This window comes from Ovis canadensis, chromosome 13, assembly GCF_042477335.2.
Source record: "Ovis canadensis isolate MfBH-ARS-UI-01 breed Bighorn chromosome 13, ARS-UI_OviCan_v2, whole genome shotgun sequence".
Taxonomy (NCBI): Eukaryota; Metazoa; Chordata; class Mammalia; order Artiodactyla; family Bovidae; genus Ovis; species Ovis canadensis.
The window spans coordinates 69,388,781-69,409,132 of NC_091257.1; the positions used below are offsets into that span (position 1 = coordinate 69,388,781).

The 20,352-nt window shown below is 55.3% G+C and overlaps 1 protein-coding gene and 1 long non-coding RNA gene across 4 annotated transcripts; both read left to right on the top strand.

Moving 5' to 3' along the window:
• Positions 1–1,148: 1,148 nt before the first annotated feature.
• Positions 1,149–2,711, top strand: LOC138417889 (uncharacterized). Its single transcript, XR_011248328.1, has 2 exons — positions 1,149–1,528; positions 2,082–2,711. It is a non-coding gene; the product is annotated as an uncharacterized lncRNA (long non-coding RNA).
• Positions 2,712–6,275: 3,564 nt separating this feature from the next.
• YTHDF1 (YTH N6-methyladenosine RNA binding protein F1) lies at positions 6,276–19,217 on the top strand. Of its 3 annotated transcripts, XM_069546729.1 has the most exons (6): positions 6,295–6,632; positions 6,868–6,892; positions 7,880–7,959; positions 8,063–8,206; positions 13,471–14,991; positions 17,939–19,217. In XM_069546729.1, the coding sequence occupies exons 5-6, from the start codon at positions 13,489–13,491 to the stop codon at positions 17,963–17,965; spliced, it is 1,530 nt and encodes a 509-aa protein (XP_069402830.1). In that variant the 5' UTR covers positions 6,295–6,632; positions 6,868–6,892; positions 7,880–7,959; positions 8,063–8,206; positions 13,471–13,488; the 3' UTR covers positions 17,966–19,217. The 3 variants fall into 3 exon arrangements, with proteins under 3 accessions (XP_069402827.1, XP_069402830.1, XP_069402828.1); XM_069546726.1 differs by lacking the exon at positions 8,063–8,206 and having other exon boundaries at positions 6,276–6,632; XM_069546727.1 differs by lacking the exons at positions 6,868–6,892; positions 8,063–8,206.
• The last annotated feature ends 1,135 nt before the right edge of the window (positions 19,218–20,352 follow it).

Genomic DNA, 20,352 nt, shown 5'->3' on the forward strand with positions numbered 1-20,352 from the left:
TTGGCTTGGGAAGGCCAGGCAAGAATGGTGGCAACCAGACCAGCATCATCACAGCACTTGTCTCCCTGAGAGCCACACGCCCACCTGAGAAAACTTACATGGAAAAGTCCATGCAGCTATTCGAACGTGCTCTGGCTTTCCTTTGAGACGGCGGAGACCAGGGTCACGTGGGTGGTGGGTAGACCTACTGGACTTATTCCCCTGGAATGAGGCTTCCAAGACCCGGATCTGAGTCAGCACCAAGCAGGGGAGGGTGCTCATCAAGCTCGGTCAGGTCCAGGCCTCGGGCCTCCTTCCAGGCTCCTGAGTTTCCAGGAGACAGTGCTGCGACGCGGGGCCTGCTGACCCAGCTAGGGGCACCACAGACTCCTCTGGGAAAGGGGAGTGGGGGCCCATCTCTGTACCCCCACCCCACCTCTCTCCTGGCTGAGAAAAGACTCCATGAGTTCCTGACTCGAAGGTCTGGGAACCTGGCTGGCCCAGGCACCACCTGACCTGTGGCCACAGAGCCAGAACTCCAGGTGACCACAGGGTACCAGGCAAGCACGGCAGAGCAGGCATGGGTTGGGGGCCTGGGGCTGGGACCCCTACCTTCCCCACCTACACTCAGCCTCAGAGCCTCTGTAGACAGACCCCACATGGCGGGGCATGCCCCACCTGGGACCCGACTCCTTGTGGAGGACAGGGTGGGGGAAGAGGGGAGAGCGGAGGGAGGGGGAGGGAGAGGGTGGAGGACGGCTTTTTAAACTCACCTTTAGGAAAGGGTGCTGTGCACTAACCCACCTAACACCTGAGGCTGGGGTGGATCCCCCCAGAGCAGACCCTGAACCAAGACTGCGGTGGAAAAGCTTTATTTGGGGGTCAATGCAGAAAGCAGCCAGAGGGGGTGGGCAAGGCACAGATGTTGGGCGTGCTTCTGCGGGGTCCTGGCCCGGGAACCTCTGCTCTGGGGCCTTGCAGCTTGTGCAACCTCAGCAGCAGCCCAGCCAGGCGCGGGGACTCCAGGCCTGCGGCGAGAGTCGCGGGCAGAGTCGCAAACCACCAGCAGGGGGCGCTCGGAGAAAGCGAGCGCCAGGGCCGCCAGCCTAGACCCGCGCATCTCCCTCCGGCTGAGGTGGGCCCCGCCCACGAGCGGCTGTCTGGACCACAGCTTCGAGGCTGCCTAGGCGCCCCAGTACGCATCGCCCGGGCTTGTGGAAACAGACGGTTTCCTGGGCGCGCGCGGCCCCAGGCCTGGGCAGGACGACCGGCTTGTCTCTGAAGAGGACCCAGCACAGCTGAGCCTGACTCGTTCCTGCCCCTTCCCCAAGCCCAGGTGACCCTGAACCTGAGCTGGGAGGCCCGGAGCGGGGTAGAGGCGGGGAGGGCGTGGACTGAGGCGCCGCCCAGGGGAGGGAAAGGCGGGAAGGCGGAGTCCGGAACGTTCAGTGAGTGACCACCGACAGCTCCTGCGCTCACAGCTCAGCCGCCAGAGAGGCATCTCATGTCAGGGGGCCCAGCCGCTATACTGGGCTGGCGATGGGACCAGGTGAGGTGCCCACCCTCAAACAGGGAGGGAGGTGGGGCACTCCCCAGAATTTTAGCAGGATGTGCCGCTAGACAGAAGAGGGTGATAAGACGTCTGGAGAGCTGTGCAGAGGGCCTTCTCTGTCCCAGGACAATTGCTGCAGGCTGTGGGCGTCCTTTCTCACACAAGAGGGCTGTCTGTCGAGCGAGATTCTGCTCCCCTGCCCCTAGGACCCCTCCTGGTGCCAGTCCCTTCCCCCGAGCTGGCCCCTCACTCCTGTCCCAGCTGCCTGCCCTCCCCAGGTGCCGAGCCCACCCGCAGCCCTTGATGTGTCTCGCAAGGTCTTGTCACACCGGCCCTCGGCTTCTCCTGGCGCTGCCCCTCCCCTTGTTTTGTGGCCACACAACTCCCACGGTCCCCGATCTCCGTGGACCTCTAGTAGAGTCCCCATGGTGTCTTGGGGCCTCAAGCATTTGGCCCACACTGAGATGAGCTGGCACTTGGGGGTTAAAGCTCTGTGGTCACCATCTTGACAGTCTTAATACTTCTGTCTTTTAATGTATGCTTTGTAAAGTGCCATCTGATTGATGCTTTTGAACTGTGGTGCTGGAGAAAACTCTTGAGAGTCCCGTGGAAGGCAAGGAAATCAAACTAGTCAAATGAAATCAACCCTGAATACTCTTTGGAAGGACTGATTCTGATACTGAAGCTCCAATCCTTTGGACACCTGATGCGAAGAGCTGGTTCACTGGAGAAACCGTAATGCTGGGAAAGATTAAAGGCAGAAAGAGAAGAGGGCAACAGAGGATGAGATGGTTGGATGGCATCACCGATTCAATGGACATCAACTTGGGCAAACTCTAGAAGATGGTGAAGGATGGGGAAGCCTGTCGTGCTGCAGTCCATGGGGTCCTGAAGAGTCAGACACAACTTAGCAACTGAACAACAACAAAGTGCCATCCACTGGGACTCAGGGCCACATTGGGGTCTCCCAACAGCCCTTCCTCTAGGACAAATTCTTGGCTGCCCACTCCCCTATCCCCCCACCAGTGACCATCACTTCCCCTTGCCTCTGGGGGGGAGTCTAATGGGGTGAACACAGAGGGACACTGATTAATAGGGATGGGCCCCAGGTGTCTGCCAGGGTCTGTGTCCCCTCTGTGAGCCCCCAACATTAAACAGCAGATAATAAATAATAAACACTACTGTGGGTCACAGAGAGATGGCAGAGGGAAGGGAAGGCTCTTCTGGCTTTTGAAACAAGGGCCCAGGTTTCGCCCAGCACTATGGCAGCCCCACAGGACTGGAAGCTTGCCTGCATCACCTCACTGCCAAGGTTGATGCCTCCTGAGTTGGAATGATGCTGCAGAGCAACATATTCCCTGCTGTTCTATCAACCACCCCATAGGGTAAGTCCTGCTCTCACACCTGAGAGACTTCTGGGCCCCACACCACCTGGTACTGTCTCTGGGGACAGATGATGGTTTGCTGCTGAGGCCCTTGACCATGTGGAGCTCAGCCACCACCCAGGGGAAGAGCCCAGGGCTGCCTCCAGCCAGCCACGGATTAGCTGCATGGCCTAGGCAAGCTTTAGCTTCTGGGAGGCTTAGCGGCTCCAGGAAGCCAGAACCGCCTCTATCTCACTCATTTGCTCTCTACCTGTTAGATTGTGCATCTCTCCTACGCCAAGCTGTCTTCCCAGCACTTAGCAGTGGACAGGGGCATGACCCAGACTGTGGGAGCTCGTCTTCCAGTGGATGGGCAGCCAGTTCTGTGCCCTGCCTCCCAGTCCTGGCTGGTGAGTGTCTGCCTGTCCTGAGTCCATTCAGGGACCAACCCCAGGCAGTCACCCCTCCTGGCTCCATCTCAGCTCTGGTCCAAGGTACTCTGTTCACCCCCATCTCTCTCTCCTCTGGGTCACGGGGCAGCATCTCTGCTCTTGAGCCTTCCCCTCAATGAATAGTCAACCAATCAGCACTTTGCAGGCTGTGAGGCATCCCCCACGAGGGGGTGGGGTGGCAAGGAGGAAAGACTGCTTCTATCCCCAGAGCCCCACAGATGCAGAGCATGTAGTCATGCTCAGTTAACACTCAGGGGATTAGTGACCCAATGAGACATTTGAAGGGAGGCGGTTTCAAAGATGTTCTGTAAATCACAGGAGGCCCGTCAAGTTTCCTCTGGAGCCAGGAGCAGGAAAAGCAGGTTTAGGAGGTATGCAGCAGCCCCAGAGAAAGTACCAAGGAGGAGGTTTCTGGAAGGAGGCCATGAGCCCCAAGTTTAGGTGAGAAGGGGACCGGGGAGTGGCCGATGCCAGCACAGGCACCTCCATCACCCTCTGGTGAACGGGTATCTTTGTTTGCAGGCCCCAGGAGGCCAGCTGTTGGGTGAGTTCTGTCCAACCCCAGTGGGGCTGTTTGCTGCAGCAAACAGGGCCTATACCCTTAAGGCCCCACCCCCAGTTGGGGGAAGGTCTACCTGCCAGTGAATCCACAGGCCTCTTCTGGGAGTGACCTGCCAGTTCTAACACCATGCAGGTGGCCAATATGCGTGCCCCTTGACCCAGTGATCCTGCCTGCAGGAGCCTCCTTCTGGGTGTCCCTGCACAGGTGTGCATGTGCGTCAGGGTCAGCGAGGCTAGAAAGGCCTGCCTCCCACCTTGTTCCTCTGAGTACACAGATAAGGTGTGTTTGTTTTTGGCAGTGTCATGCATCTTGTGGGATCTTAGTTCCCCCCATCAGGGATAGAAGCCGGGGCTACAGCAGTGAAAGAACTGAGTCCTAACTGCTGGACTGCTGAGGAAGTTCTAGATGAGGTTTTTAACCATGCGCTCATGTGCCTTTGAAATAAATAGAAAATCAATCCTTTTTAAATCATTTGTAGAAACATTTAGACAATCCCATCCCAGCTGGATATGGCAGGGAGGGGGTACCTGGGGGTGCCCAGTATACGGTGGGTTCTCTCTGCTGGACCTCTTGGCAGGAAACCCCTGAGTCACGTGCCTGCGTGGACGTGGCTCCTCCCCAAAGCTGAAGGGTGACCAGGGGTCAGGTGGTGGAGGGCAGGAGCAGAGTGTTCTGGGCAGTGGGGAGAGCTGGCTGGTCCCAGCACAGATCCTGGGGTCAGGCCATCCTCTCCCCAGAGGTCCCAGTCTGCCCTAAAGTCTGAGCTGGTCACCACCACTTGAGGCCCCCACATCCCCTCCCTGTGCCAGGAGCTGGGACAGTTTCTCCTACTCCGTTCACGGCCTAACCAGGAACAGGAAGCCCAGCTCCAGACTCTGTGACTCCATCCTTCCTGTGTCTGCTGGTTTGCCAGAGGAAAAGGCTTCCCCCCTCAGGGCTGGTCTAGGGGGCCTCAGGCCCTATGCTGGGCCCACAGAATCTCTACACTGGGCCTCTGAGGACCCTCTGCTCCCTGCTCTGGGCGATCCTCACGCTACCCCACCCCCCAACATCAGTGAGGACCACTGCCGGATTTCCCAGCTGGCTGGGTGGCAGTCTGGGGTAGGTCCAATGGTGGCTCTCAGATCCTGCCTGCCTCTTCCCTGGCCAGCAGCCTGATGTGGCTGCACCACCTGAGGCCTATATTTCAGCCCCTGTTGAGCACCTCAAATGTTTCAGTTGATATCATTTGTGATCCCTGTCCTGGCTGAACAGTGAACCCCCAGACTCCTGTCCATTGGGTACCTGTGAATATGGCCTTATTTGAAAATAGGGTCTGTGTAAATACAATGAAGCTTAGATGAGGTCACACTGGATTAGGGTGGCCCTAAATCCAATGACAGTGTCCTCATGGGAAGAGGAAGTTTCAGAGACACAACACAGGGAGAAGCTCGTGTGAGACACAGGCAGAGAGCCAGGGACACTTGGGGCCACCAGAAGGTGGGAGAGCCAGCATTCTAGGCCTTTCACCTTCAGCAGATCTAGGCCTTGGGAAGATGTTACAAATGCCAGAGCTGGAAAAGAAGAGACCTATCTGGAAGCCATGTTGGAGGAGGGCCACAGGAGTTGGGAGGCCCGCTAGGTGTCTAGGCTGGGGGCCTGGTGTGGGATAGGGTGGGAGTGAGTGATAAGTGGGGAAGTGATGTCCCTTCAGGAAGGAGGGCAAGAAGTGTCTCTCCATTCCCCGAATAGAGACTCTAATGCCCTGAGCAGGTCCTGGACTAAGGCAAAGTGCAGCGCTGAACTGTTTTCCTCCCTGTGGTGAAATTTGAGGTCAAGAATCTAAATGCAAAATGGTTATAAGCTGGGGAGACCCAAGAGAGCACTCGCTAGGCGGCAATCTCAGGATGCCCGAGCCTAGGGCGCAATGGGAACAGAGCCTGCAGAAGTCCAGGAGCAGCCACCGGAGGACCGCTAACCTCAGAGCCTGGGCTCCCCTCCGAGGGTTGGCGGGGCGTTTGGGGCGAGGTGTGGGGTAGAGCGGACTGCAGCCCGCTGAAAGTGGCTTTCAGCGGACGTTCGCACTCGCGGGTTGCTCTTCTTCACACCTGAGGGACAAGCGCGGAGGGTGCCACCGGGCTCACAATCTGCGCCAACCTGTGCCGGCACGCGCCGTGCAGCCGCAGCATCATTGCCACCGCTGTGGCTGAGGTAGCGAGGCCAGACAGGTGCACACCTGCGGGGCTGGGCCCGCGGCACTTCAGGACATGCCCACGTTATTGCCGGGGCTAGCCCCATCCCGCCGCGCAAAACTGGGACCAGAGCGCGAGATCCGTCCCGCCGGGGGGCAGCGCGCAGGCGCGGCGCGTGGCTACCGTCGACCTCCCGGCCTGCCCCGCGCTCGCTGACGTCGCGCCGCCTGGTCCCCGCCGCTGCCGCTGCCGCTGCCGCTGCCGTCGCCGCCGCTGCCCCTGCCGCCGCCGCCATTGGAGTCGGCGCCGAGTCAGTGCGTCCCGTCCTGCTAGCCGCCTCGCGCCTGCCCACAAGCGGCCCGCGCGCCCGGCCGCCGCCGCCGCCGCCGCCGCCCGGCCGGCCGGCGCCCGGGAAGGAGGCGGCGGGCCCGGGGCCGCGAGAGCTCGGGTGACAGGCCCGGCCTCGCGGGGAGGCCCGAGCCGGCGGGCGCCCTGGCCCCGCGCCGCGCCGGCTGTTAATGAAGCATGTCGGCCACCAGCGTGGACCCCCAGGTAGTGGCGGGACCGCGGTCGCGGGGCCGGGCGGCGGGGTCGCGGGGGCCGCTCGCGGTGCCGGGGTCTGGGTCGCGGGTTAGGGCTGGGGTCACGGGACCGGAGCGCCGTCGTCTGGGGCCACGGACCGGTTCGGGCCGGAGCGCGCCGCCCGCCGGGAGGGGTTCTCGTGGATAAGTTGTGTTTCTTCTCCCCGGGTGCTGTCCGTTCGCATGTCCGGCCTGCGGCGAATCAGAGAACAAAAGGACAAGATAATAAAGGTGAGCGAAGTCGGGACGACAGCCAGGGACCGGGGCGGAGGGGCCCGGGAGCGGAGGGGGCGGCGCTCGCCGAGACCCGGTGCACGTGTATGGGGGAGAGCGAGGTCTCCGAAGCGGCGGCCGGGACCGCGGAGTTTTCCTTTCTCAGCTTCAGGGAGAGAAAACTTCTGCTTTTGATATTGGGGGAGACGAAACAGGTCAAAAACAGGGACTTTTCAAGAAGTAAGTAAATCGACCGGGAGAGTAATTCCGTAGTTCCCTCTTTCCGCAGGGTAGTGGCGGGGGAGAAAAGGAGGCCAGGGGCTGAGCGATCCTCCTGTCCGTGACCCCAGGCATGGGGCTGGCCCCTTGGCCCTGTACTCTGGTGCCTTACCCCAGTAGTTCAAGCCTCTGTCTTTTGGGTGTCTTGTAATCTCTTGGGATAGTCTGGCTTGGGGTCCACCCCCAGAACTCACTCCTGGGAAAACTGGTGACGCTTCATGTTTACTCCATAGACTATTTTGAAACGGGGTGTGTGTGCCTCGGGTGTAACCAAATAGGGTTATCACGTTTGGAGATTGGAGAAGGTCCAGCACTTCTTTACCTTCCCCTCCTTTCCTGGCTGAGTGTGGTGACAGTGGAAAGTAAGAGTGCAGCCAGATAATAGTTCAGAGACGTCCAGTTATAGCTTCCCAGCCTCACTCCTCACTGGGCATACAAAGACCTTTGAAACCGGGTTATGAGTTCCTGGCATTATCTCATCTGCACCTCTGTTTTGTTAGTGTCTACCAAATTCCAAATAATTTTCGTAAAAATCGTAACCTAAGTTATTGAAAGTTTTGTATCACTTTTCTAATTAGCTGTGTATCAATTCTGAATGTCTGTCCATTTTTAAAGTAAAAGCAATTTCTAGAAGTTGATGGACATAAACTTGACTTTTTCCAATTTCCATGATTAAAAGCAAGGTTTTAAGAATTCGAAGGTAATATGTTGCAAATTCTCTTGCAGTACAAAATGGTTCTTTGCATCAGAAGGATACCGTTCATGACAATGACTTTGAGCCCTACCTTTCTGGACAGTCAAACCAGGTGAGTTTATCTTTTTATAACATGTTTGCATTTATTTCAACTGAGCTTTGAAAAAGTAAATACACCTTTACTACTGTATTTCTTACTTTATCATCCTGAACAGCAGAGATGCAGACCATAAAGTACTAAAGGTAAAGTAAGAAGCTGACAAAGGCTTGTTTTGAAGAGCAGCATCACATGGAAGTTGGGGCATGAGCGCAGTGAAGCTGGTCTTCTCTCTGGAGGAGATGACATCCCACTGGGGCTGGTAGGCATGCAGCATTCTAGTTGGTTGGTCTCAGCATTGCTGGGTCAACGATGGCATTGCGTTTGACAAAGTGGAGCTGCACTTATTTCTCTGAAGCTTTCCAGAGACTTTTTTTTTTTTTTTAAACTCTGAGCAATTGGAATTTTGGTCTAGGAGCAGCTAGAGCAGGACTCTAGAGTGAGGCTCCATCTTTGGGTTCTTCAGGCCACTGCTGACTGTGACACTTTCTTGATGGTTTGCCCTCCCTGTGCTCGGTTACTTTTCTCTAGAATTTGAAGAGGTGACTCCTGAAAGAGTTGTGGGCAGGGTGAGACTACAGGGTGCCCTTAGAGCCCAAGGCAGTACCTAATGGGTTGTTGCCATCCATTCTCTTAAGTGTTGTTTTCTTAGCCATGGCAGTAAGGGGATTGTGAATTGAAGTGCTTTCTGTTTGGGGGGCCATCTTGCACACTAGAATGTTTAGGAGCCTCCTGGGCCTGCATCCATGAAATGTCATCCATGCCATCCCGTGTGACAACCAGAAATGTCACAGGTGTCTCCTGGGGGGCTGTGTTGTCCTGTCTAAAACCACTAGCTCAGTTTGAGTTCAAGTTTAAACAAAACGTCTGTTACTTTTAAAGTGCATGGTGTATGTTTGCTTTAGAATCAAATGAGGCTCTGCCTCTTTCCTGTGGAATGAAGCTGGGCTGCCTGTTTCCTTGCTTGTCTGCTCTTCTCTGGAGTGTCTTAGGGCTTTTCTCCATTCTCCTTTTTCCTCCTCCACTTGGCAGGACAGAGGCTGAGGGCCACACACACCCCACCCCATCCCCGAGAACCCACCCCTCCTCTCGGCAGCACAAGAGACTGCTCGGTGATGGCCTTTCAGCTAGAGGCGTGGCAGGAAGTTGAGCAGACTTAAACTTATTTCTCTTGCGTGATTTGCTCCAGCAGTGTTACGTATTAAATTTTAACCAAAAATATCGGGAGAGGAGGTTGCTTCACTTAAAACAAATTTTCATAAGGTAGGATGTTTTAAAAAGGAGTAGATGGCTTTTTTTAAAGTTTATTTTTGACTGCTCTGGGTCATCTTCATTGCTGCCTGTGGGCTTTTCTCCAGTTGCAGCAAGCGGGGGCTACTCTTTGTTGTGGTGTGTGGGCTTCTCATTGCGGTGGTTTCTCTTATTATGGAGCACGGGCTCTAGGGCGTGCGGACTTCAGTAGTTGTTGCACATGGGGTCAGTAGTTGTGGCCCATGGGCTCTAGAGCACAGGGTCAGTAGTTGTGGTGCACGGGCTTTGTTGCTCTGTGGCATGTGGGATCTTCCCAGGGCAGGGATTGAACCTGTGTTCCCTGCATTGGCAGGCAGATTCCTAATCACTGGACCATCAGGGATGTTTGAGTAGGTGACTTTCCGATGTCAGTGGAGTACTCCCAGGTGTCTTACTCTGGGGAGGCCATTTGGAAAGACTAGGGTAGGTTGGTGCTGTCAGTGGACACTTAAAAAATAGCCCCTTCATTCTGCATGTTAAGATGTGCAGTTCTCAGCAAGATGACTAGACAGCACATCACTTAAGAGGGACTCTGTTGAGAAAACTCTTGATTGAAAGTAGACTGTCCAGAAATGCCCAGTTGTGTAGGAAGCGTGCCACTCAGGAGGGCTCTTAGATCCTAGTTTTCCTGGCCTTTGCATATTAGGAACACAGACTGTGAGGGCCAGAGAGGTTCTGCTGTGCCCAGTGGCAGAGCCAGGCTGTGGACTGAGGGGCGGGACTTCTGTCACAGCGTGCAGCAGGGTCCATGGGTCCTGTTTGTCCCACTCCTTTCTTCACCAGGGCTGTGATGCCATCAAGAGTCCCTCCTCTAGATGTGGGCTCTGCTGCTATATCCCTCCAGGCTGCTAGTGAGGAGGCCTGAGTGGTGATCGGTGTGGCCAGGAGCAGTGAGTGCCCACTTCCCATCTGTGCGCTCAGTCTTTACTGAGGTGGTGTTGACACAAGATGAGCTGTATGTGTTTAAAGCTGTATGTGGACGCATGTGTACCTGTGGAGCTGTTGCTAAGATGGAAGTTGTGGGCATATCCATCAGCCCTGTGATGCTTTCTTACCTTTTTTTTAACCCAGACGTGGTGTGCAGTAGCCAGTTGGAGACACTGTTTTTCTGGTTTGTGAAGCCTTAAGGCTTCAAATGATTCGGAAAACATTTAAAAGCACACCTGTCAGTTGAGTTGGGTGACTTGTACCCGCGCTCTGGTAGGTCTGCCTTCCTCAGAAAGGCCCGGGGTCCCTGCTTCTGGTATGTTTTTCTTCCTAGTGGCCTCAAGGAGCATCCTTATGTAGCAGCTCTGGATCTGCTTCTGTGACTTGATATACTCATCAGTCAGTATTTTGGAAATGGTGAGGGTAAAGAAAGCATGGGGGAGGACAGCGGGGCTGGGGTAGGGGGCCCAGGGGTGAGGGTGAGAGGCTTTGGGTGGGGCCCTGGGGATTCCCTGGTACCTCAGCTGGTAAAGAGTCTGCCTGTAATGCAGGAGACCCTGGTTCAGTTCCTGGGTCAGGAAGATTCGCTGGAGAAGGGATGGGCTATCCACTCCAGTATACTTTGGCTTCCCTGGTGGCTAAGCTGGTAAAGAATCTGCCTGCAATGCAGGAGACCTGGGTTCAATCCCTGGGTTAGGCAGATCCCCTGGAGAAGGGAACAGCTACCCACTCCAGTATTCTGACCTGGAGAAGGCCATGGACTGTATTGGCCATGGGGTCACAAAGAGTTGGACACAACTGAGCAACTTTCACTTTCACTTTCTGGGGCTACCAGATTGTCCTGACTTTGCTCTCCTTAGGGCCTTCCTGCTTTCCAGTTCTCTGTGTTTACCTCTGAAAGGTAAGAAAAGACTGAAAGGACCCAGAAAATTCCTGCTCAGAGTTTTGGAGACAGTGCCTCCGAGTTTGGTGTGAGTGCTACCGGCTGACAGAGGGCCGAGTATGTGGACAAAGGGGGCCCCGGGGCTCAGCGTCTTCACTCAAGCATCTGGTTGTTGGCAGACTCAGCAGCGTCCCCGCTTGTGTTGATGCTGACAGAAACAGGGAAAGTCACCTTTTTCACTTTTCCTCTTGAATAATTCAGTTGTTCTGGGTGTAATGAGAAACATTCACCTCCTAAGAAAAGAATGTTGCTTAAATTTACTCGTTTCAAGTTCTAGTGCTGATTCATTGGTAGTCAGTTTAAACCCATTTGGGAACCTTTTCGAAAGCTTTGCCGTTGGTCGTGTCCTCTGATGAGATGTGGGCAGAGCCCCTCAAGTGCTGGGGGGTGTTCCTCCACCTGTGGGATCAGCATGGCATCACCTCGAGACCTCATGTCTGCTGTTTCTCACATGCCATCCTGCGAGGTCCAGCTGGCTTGTCCCCATGTGAATGCTCCTCAAAGTGCTCCACAGGTGTTGTGTGTGTCTTGGGCTTCTGGAGGCTCCTTTCTGTTTCCCCTCCAGTCCCGTCTTTTGGTCACTGTAATGGTTGAGTCACTGTGTCGTTTGTGAAACTTAAAGCATTTGAGTAATTTCAGAATTTCTTTCTTCTCAGCAAAATGGATATAGGGATCAAACATTTCAACTTTTATAAAGGTGATTCTGGTCATTGAGAATGAGAGACTCTTTCCTAACGTGGTTAAGTTTTAAGTATAAAATAACTCTTTAATTGTAGAATTAATTTATAGGTTTGTTTTGTTTTACTGTTTGGGTTTTGAAGAAAGGTCGCCTGGGCTGACTGTCAGCAACTATGAGTTTTTACTGTTTGGAGTGTCCGTTTTGTTTATCACTTTAGATTTGGTCACGAGGGGGTGCCCCAAGAGTCCAACACTTGGGGATGGTTTTTCTCCCATCACTGGACTAATTCTGCCTTGAAAACCTGTCAGCCTTCCTTTTTTGAGGCCCTGAATTATACAGAGGCTATAATTAGACATCTCACGTGTGAAAGCAGTCGTCAGGGTGGTTTTACCTGAGTCCTCCTTAAGAGTTTGTTCTGTACTGCTTCTTTGACTAAACCCGTGATATAACTGTTGTATCACAGAGGTGTTGGTGTGCTCAGAGGAAGTGGGCAGTTTTTTGTATCCCTTTGGTCTCTGTACCCATGTCCCTGGCGGTAAGCTTGAGCCTCCTGACCTGGGTTACATGGCTGACTAAGCAGACAGCGTGTTTGCTGTCTCAGGAGCCCAGCTGGGGAGCATGTCTGTAGAGCCTGAGGCCGCAGTCAGGCGGGCTTCTGAGGGGCTGAGGTGATCATGAGCAGCCTGAACCCTGGTCGGCCCCACAGCCTGGCTAACAAAGTGAGCACAGCTTAGTTGCCCTGTGACCTGGAGCCTGGACAGTTGGCCTAAGCACCATGTACGGAAGGTCTCGAGCCCCATCTTTGTGGGGAGGGGATGCAGACCACAGCGAGGAGGGCGCCGCAGGTTCCCTGCTGGTCCCAGCAGCTTCACCTGTTACTCTGCTGCTTCGCTCTCAGAGTTTGGAGGGAGATCTGGCTGATGTGGGACTGGGCTGCCAGTAAGATGGGAATCAAAATATATGCAGTTCCCAGTGCTGGAGGTCACTGTACACAGCCTGCTTGTGCCCCGTGGTCCTGTGGGGACAGACAGTGTCAGGAGGGGTCAGGCAGGGCTGGTTCGGAGCCCAGCTCTCCCAGTAAAGGGGACCCTGGTATGTGGAGACGCTATGGAGACTTGCCCATCCCCCATAGCTGGGTCCCCTCTGAGAGCCTGCCCAGGAAACAGTGGAGACTGAGGGGGCCAGACCTCTTTGGGCTCGGGGTTGGGGGTCCAGGAAGATGTCAAGAAAAGCCTGTGGAGGGGTCTCTGGAGCGGCCCTTGACAGGGGCAGGAGTCCTGAGGGTTGAGAGGGAAGGGTGTCCACCCAGGCGCGTCGCCAGCGAGCATCCTGGCTGCTGTTAGAAGTGCCTGCTGCCTCTCGAGCGCTTTGTCACTCTGCCTGTGCTGCCCGTGTCCTGCTCAGCGTTACTGCTGGAGGACAGAGACCTGCTCCTCAGGCTGCTTCCTGTGAGGGGTCTTAAAAGTAGAGTGGCGGGGTGGGGGCTGTCTTGAGTCACGATCGTGACAAGTGGTCCTGAGTGTTTGGGTGGCCCCGTGGGTCATCTGGGGGTTTGCCCTCTGTATACTGCTCGGGCTCCCGTTGCGCAGAGTCAGTGCTGCTCACACCGGCGCTGAAGTGGACATGCTTGGCGCAGCAGCGTCTCTGCCATGTCATGGCCTAACTCTTCCTGTGCTTGTTTCCGCAGAGTAACAGTTACCCCTCCATGGCCGACCCCTACCTGTCCAGCTATTACCCGCCATCCATCGGATTCCCCTATTCCCTCAACGAGGCACCGTGGTCTACTGGAGGGGACCCTCCAATCCCCTACCTCACCACCTACGGACAGCTCAGTAACGGAGACCACCACTTCGTGCACGATGCCGTTTTCGGGCAGCCTGGGGGGTTGGGGAGCAACATCTACCAGCACAGGTTTAACTTCTTCCCTGAAAACCCTGCCTTCTCGGCCTGGGGGACGAGTGGGTCTCAGGGTCAGCAGGCTCAAAGTTCAGCCTACGGGAACAGCTACACCTACCCCCCAAGCTCCTTGGGTGGCACGATTGTGGATGGACAGACAGGCTTTCATGGTGATACCCTCAACAAGGCACCAGGAATGAACAGCCTGGAGCAGGGCATGGTGGGCCTGAAGATTGGGGACGTCACCACCTCTGCGGTCAAGACAGTAGGGTCGGTCGTCAGCAGTGTGGCCATGACGGGCATCCTTTCTGGCAACGGTGGGACGAATGTGCCCCTGCCAGTGTCAAAGCCAACCTCATGGGCTGCCATTGCCAGCAAACCTGCTAAACCACAGCCGAAAATGAAGGCCAAGAGCGGGCCTGCCATCGGGGGGGCGCTGCCCCCACCACCTATTAAACATAACATGGACATTGGTACTTGGGACAACAAGGGGCCTGTGCCCAAAGCCCCGGCCCCCCAGCAGGTGCCAGCCTCCTCGGCGGCCCCCCAGCCCCAGCCGGCCATGCAGCCTCTGCCCGCCCAACCTCCTCTTCCGGCCCCACCACAGCACACGGGCCCCCAGCAGCTGCCCCAGACCCGCTGGGTTGCCCCTCGCAGCAGAAATGCGGCGTTCGGGCAGACCGGGGCCCCCGGCAGCGACAGTAACTCCCCCGGGAGCGCCCAACCCAGCACAGCCCCGAGCACAGAGTCCCACCCCATCCTAGAAAAACTGAAAGCCGCCCACAGCTACAACCCCAAGGAGTTTGACTGGAACCTGAAGAGCGGGCGCGTGTTCATCATCAAGAGCTACTCGGAGGATGACGTGCACCGCTCTATCAAGTACTCGCTCTGGTGTAGCACAGAGCATGGCAACCGGCGCCTGGACAGTGCCTTCCGCGCCCTGGGCAGCAAGGGGCCTGTCTACCTGCTCTTCAGTGTCAATGGCAGTGGCCATTTTTGCGGGGTGGCCGAGATGAAGTCACCTGTGGACTATGGCACCAGCGCCGGGGTCTGGTCCCAGGACAAGTGGAAGGGCAAGTTTGACGTGAAGTGGATCTTTGTCAAGGATGTGCCCAACAGCCAGCTGCGGCACATCCGGCTGGAAAACAACGACAACAAGCCGGTCACCAACTCGCGTGACACCCAGGAGGTTCCCCTGGAGAAGGCACGGCAGGTGCTGCGGATCATCGCCTCCTACAGGCACAGCACCTCCATCTTCGATGACTTCTCACACTATGAGAGGCGCCAGGAGGAGGAGGAGGTGGTGCGCAAGGTGAGCCTGGCCGGGCGGGGTCCCTGGCCCAATATGGACGTTGAGCAGCTGTTGCCACAGCACCTGTGTCCTTGCCAATTGTTCAGAAACACTGGGTTGCAGACTTTGTTGTAGAGGACTTGGGTGACTCGTTAGAACAGGGCTTCCCAGTCTCGGTCCAGCCCGGAACACTTAGAAATAGAGTTCTGTGGCCCCGGGGTGGACAGGCAAGGCTGCTGGGCCAGATGCTCCCACCAAGGCGCAGCTGGGCATGGCCCTCAGCAGTGGGGACACTCCAGTCTAGAAGTGGCTGCTTATTTATTCTGTCTTAAAAACCCAGTATGCTGAATCTGCTCCATCTAATAAGCAGTGGGCAGGGGAGACTGGGATGCAGACAGTTCATAACTGGAGTGTGTATGTCTGGAAGCACAACAGAAGACCCTTGAACTGGTCTCTGAGCGGGTCCCCACCTCCTGTGACAGCGCACGGGGAGGAGACCGGCCCAGAAATGGGGAGGAAAGGGACACTGAGACACACTGGTAGAGCCATTTTGTTAAGAGTTGAGCCTGAGATTCTTCCTGCTGCTTTGGTATTAAAATGTCTTTTCTTTCATGAAATATCAGTTGATAATAGGTGGGTTTTCAATCCTTTATAGTCTTCCATGTTTTTTTTTTTTTTAAAGAAAAATGCTTTGCCCCTCTGGGAATTCAGTGTCCTGAGTGTTTTCTGACAGAAAGGCTTGTAAATGGGACATAAAGAGAGCACAGTGCTGGTAGCAATTTGGAAGTTACACAGACTGACCACCCACAAAGCTTTGGAAACAGGTTGATCTGGAAAAGAGATGTCTTATTTACTTTCAGTTAGTGTGAAACGGGTATGAAATGAAATGTGGAGATGCTGAATTTGCCTGGATAGGACGTAGGTCTTGCTCACGAGACTTGAGGCCCCTGGTGACCAGATGCTGGCTCTGCGTATGTCTCATGCACTGTGGCCCTTGGTTCTGATGGTTGTAATGAGCTGAGGGGTAGACTTCTGCCCTGCTCTGGTGGGTGTGTGAGGTACCTCTGTCCTGGAACTTGCCTCATGGTGATGCGCTGGCACGTTGGGAACAGGTAGATGGAGGAGCCACCCAAGCCCGGACCCTTGGGGCTCGTGGCTTCCAGCTGTTCCTCTGGGAGCCTCCTTAGCAGGGCTGTCCTCTGGCTTTGCTGGGCGGCTTCCCTGGGCTGTCCCTACCCCTGGGGCAGGGGTACTGCAGAAGCAGGCACCATGAGCCAGCCACCTTTGTCCACAGGGGTCAGTGCCAAGTTAATTCACGTCTTGGAACCCCAACTTGTTGCTGTCCTAGAGAGATCTCGGGCCTCTCTCAGGCTCGGTGGCCTGTGGAAGAGTGTGGGTGGGTCTTGTCTCGGCCCCACAAACGTCTACCAGGACACTTGTCCCTGTGGCTCCTCCTGGAGTTGGCAGCTGGCACTGATTTCCTGGCAGGAATTGGGTGTGTCCTTAAAAAAGACGTGACCGAGATGAGGCTGGAAGCAGCTCCCTCGTAACCTCTGAGCTTGCTGGTGGGGCCACCACCACCAGGAAGCCCACCCTGGAGATTCTCGGGTAGTCTTTTTGTTTATCAGCTGGTGTTTGAAATGACTGTGATGCTTAGAGACCTGCTGTGTTGAAAGGTAAGATGCACTTGCTGTTTGGCAGGCGTGCTGCTGTCCTTCACCTCAGCTATCCATCTGAAAGCGGGCTGGCTTTGTTGGGAAGCACCTGGTCTCGTGGCAGCTGGATCAGACCCAGGCGTGCAAGCCTCTGGGCTTTAAATCTAGAGATGGCTACTCCCTAGGGCGCTTAAAATAGTGCAGGTTTTAAGTGACAGAATCAAGCTGGAGAGTTCCTCATACGACCAGACTGGCTGTGGCCTGCGCTCAGCTCTGCAGACATAGCGACTCCATGGAAAACTGGGCAGAGATGGAGGGTCAGGATTGAGCCTCTGCTGAGGAGGCAGCGATCGGCCTCTGTTGGGCTTGGTCTGAGAAGGGTCTGTTTCAGTCTCAGGGTGTGATGGTCATCGTCATGGTTAGAGGGAGTCAGGGCTGTGGGAGGAGCCCGCCCTTGTCAGCATCACTTCAGCCGCAGCCACTCTGAACTCGGAAGAGAGTCCGGCCTTGCTCTCCAGGAGGGGCAAGAACTGGTCTCTTTCTGGGAGGATGCAGGACACACAACTCCTAGTGTCTCCAGGTCAGAGTTCAGGGTGGGGAGGCAGCTAATTCCTGGAGTCGTAGCTGTCCACCAGTCTGGCTGCTCACACATACTTTGGGGCTTTTTCGGGACAAGGGGACAGTATGAAAAGTATGGCAGGTGCTCCTGCGGTTGACCAGCCCTGGGTGACGACATGGGGGACCAGGGAATTGGGGTCTTGTTAACCTGAAGGTATGTGAGGTCGGTTTTAGCAAAAGAGAGTGTTTTTACTGCATTGCACTGTACATGTGTGGTGACTCTTGATTGTTTGAGTGTTGCGTCATCGACCAGCCTCTGCCCAGCAGGGTCCTTTCCCAGCTTCATCCTATCGAGACGGGCAGTGGCAGGGAGGGGAACGTTGCCACATTTGCAGTCGAGTCAAGTGGCATATCGTAAGGAGAGGCTGAGATGGCTTTCAGCAGGTGGGCGGACGTGGGGACGTGGAGGGCTGGAAGTGTGTTCACAGGCTGCTCACACACCCGCCCTGGGAAAGGTAGTCCTGTGGGCAGTAGGAAGCAAAGTGGCCAGAGGAGCCTTCCCTGCCCAGGTTTCACCGCATGTTGGCAGTTATCAGGTGCCCAGCCCACGTGGCCAGGACCCCGAAGCTTGGAGCTGCTGTGGGTGGTGGCCAAGCGGGGAGCAGAGTCCAGATCTGGCCACAGCACCTGGACTTGGAGGCAGGTTGTCTGTGTGCGCGGTGGCCCGTGTATCACACTCTCCCCTTTCCTTACAGGAACGGCAGAGTCGAAGCAAGCAGTGAGGGTTCAGCAAGCAGGCTCTCCTGCCGTCTGACGTGGGGCTGCGCGGCTGGAGGGCGTGTGCCTGGTGCTGTCTCCCGGCGGCGGCTCTGCTGGCCTCTTGCAGTGCTCGCCTGCTCACATCTTTATGTCCTTTGTAGTTTATGTTCTCCCAGATGAATCTGCATTCATTTGTATTTTTTGTATGTATCATATAGTATTGTAGAACTCACTAATAAAGGACTATGTTTTTGTCAGCTTATCAATCACACTGACCTAATGCGAAATGTAAGTACCCTTAAAAACAAAAACTTAATTCATCCCAAAGATTTATTATTTTGGGGGAACATTATGTTCCTATTCTTACATTCACAGTCATTTAACATCTTTATGTGGGACCTTTTGTCTCTCACCCTTTTTGCTTTAATACTGAACATAAGACACCATGAGTTGTCTGCCATTTTGCGTGCTGTGTTTTAAATTTGCTTCCCTTCAGGATGCTGAAGTCCACAGGCTGATGACCGACTTGTTCAGCTGCTTTGCCATTTCTTCTGTTATCTGTCTGAGATGCTCATCTGCCCATTTGACATCTACTAGGCAGAAGGATAAATTTCAGTTTTTCAAAACGTTTGGTGAACCTTCTCTCTCCTTGGAGCACCTGCCTCCTGCCTCCGTGTGCGTCTGGGGTCTGCTGCGTTCCTGGTCGGAAGTGACCACAGGCCGGGCGCGGAGGGGTTCCTTCTGTGTGCAGACCGTCTTACTTCCCCCTTTTCTTCACTGGAGAGTCCTCGAGCTGTTCCACGTTTTTATACCAATAATACTGAGCTTTAAACGTGAGATCTGGTAGTCCAGAGGGGCGTGATGGATGATGCTGCTGGTCGCAAAGTTCAGTGTGTGGGGTCTATAGTTTCTTTTATCCTGTTGAATGGGTAAAACAAAAAATCTTTTAGAAACTCAATTTGCTGTCATGTTTTGTGGAATGAGGGTCACTGAAGAACTCGCCATGGGAGTTAGAGCAGGAATGTGGTGTGCACGCCTGCCTCACGCTCATCGCACATGATTCGAGCAAAGGGCCTCCCATGCAGAGTGCAGGTGCTTCTGAAAACTGTGTGCTCGACAGGCCCTCCGAGTCACAGTGCAAACTGTTTTATTTAGACTTGTATTTAGAACGTGTCACTTTCTTTGAACCGTTACCGCCTGTGCGGAGTCTCGGACGAGATCGGATAACTTTCTCTAGAAGAATACAAGCCTTAATAAACAATACCCATTTAGCAAGCCTTCTGTCACTTCATTCTTCACCCCACCTCTACCAATTAATGCTTTAACTGCAGAGCCGGCTAACTCAGCTTTCCAGAGGCCCGTGTGTCCCCCACGTCTGCTGCCATGCCTCACGTGTGCTCGGTCGTCAGGTAGCCTCGGAGAGCATGTGGTTCCTGGCTCAGCACACAGTCGGTGAGCAACGTGCCGACGGCTGCACTGTGCCAGGGTGTCCACCTGCTCCTGCACTCGGTGGCAGAGGCCAGGGCAGGGTCGGCTGCTGACTGGCTCTGAGGGTGTCCCCCTGACCTTGCTGGCTTTACGGAGACTTGGGACTGAATGTGCCAAGGAGGGCAACACATGTAGGTGTGGGAGGGGTTGCGGGGATGTGTATAATCACCATGTCCCATCCTGCTTTCAGAGAGTTGCTGCTTGTCAGCTCTCCCCTCACACCCAGCTCGCCAGCCTGCCTTGTCCCCCCCTCTGTCCACCCAGAAGCCTACCATGCGGGAGTTCCATGATGGGTTTCATCTGCCCAGTGTGCTCCACGCAGTCCCTCCGGCTCCAGAGGTTTCCTTGGAGGGTCTGACTGCTGACCCTGTCTTCACGGGCTGGTCTGCAGAGAGCTCAGCCTGCTGTTGGCTTCTCCCTTGGCGGGGTCCTGCCCCTCTGGCCCCTTGCTGTCCAAGACCTTCAGGATTGGGGGCAAGAGCTGAGCTGAAGCAAGAGCTCAACTGAGATGAGATCCGGAGCCCAGGCCCATGCGTGGGTCCTCATGCCATGCCAGCAGCCAGCAGAGCCCCTTGGGCTCCTGGGCCCTGTGTGCAAATTGCCCTTCCACACATATACCTGCTGGTTCCTCCCCCTACACACACACAACATGCTAGTTCCTCCCCCTACACACACACATACACACACATGCTGGTTCCTCCCATATCCTAGAGTCACGAGATTTGCATGATCAACTTTTTTCCCGAAACCAGTGTGTTGTAAAGGAATTGGAGCAGCTGCCCCACCTATCTTCACTCCAGCAACTGGATGGATCCTGTGGGGGAGCGTTTTTCAGCTGAGCCATCACTAGTGGACGGTGTTCCTATTTCTGGAAAGGCCCCTAGAGGAAGGTGTGGGGAAGGTGGAGGGGATCCCTCTTCGT

Bases quoted from the DNA above. Each gene is read 5' to 3' on its own strand.
- YTHDF1 (XM_069546726.1), top strand. From the start codon at position 6,606: ATGTCGGCCACCAGCGTGGACCCCCAG. The intron at 7,960-13,470 runs GTGAGTTTATCT...TTGTTTCCGCAG, and splicing joins TTTCTGGACAGTCAAACCAG to AGTAACAGTTACCCCTCCAT. The intron at 14,992-17,938 runs GTGAGCCTGGCC...CTTTCCTTACAG, and splicing joins AGGAGGAGGTGGTGCGCAAG to GAACGGCAGAGTCGAAGCAA.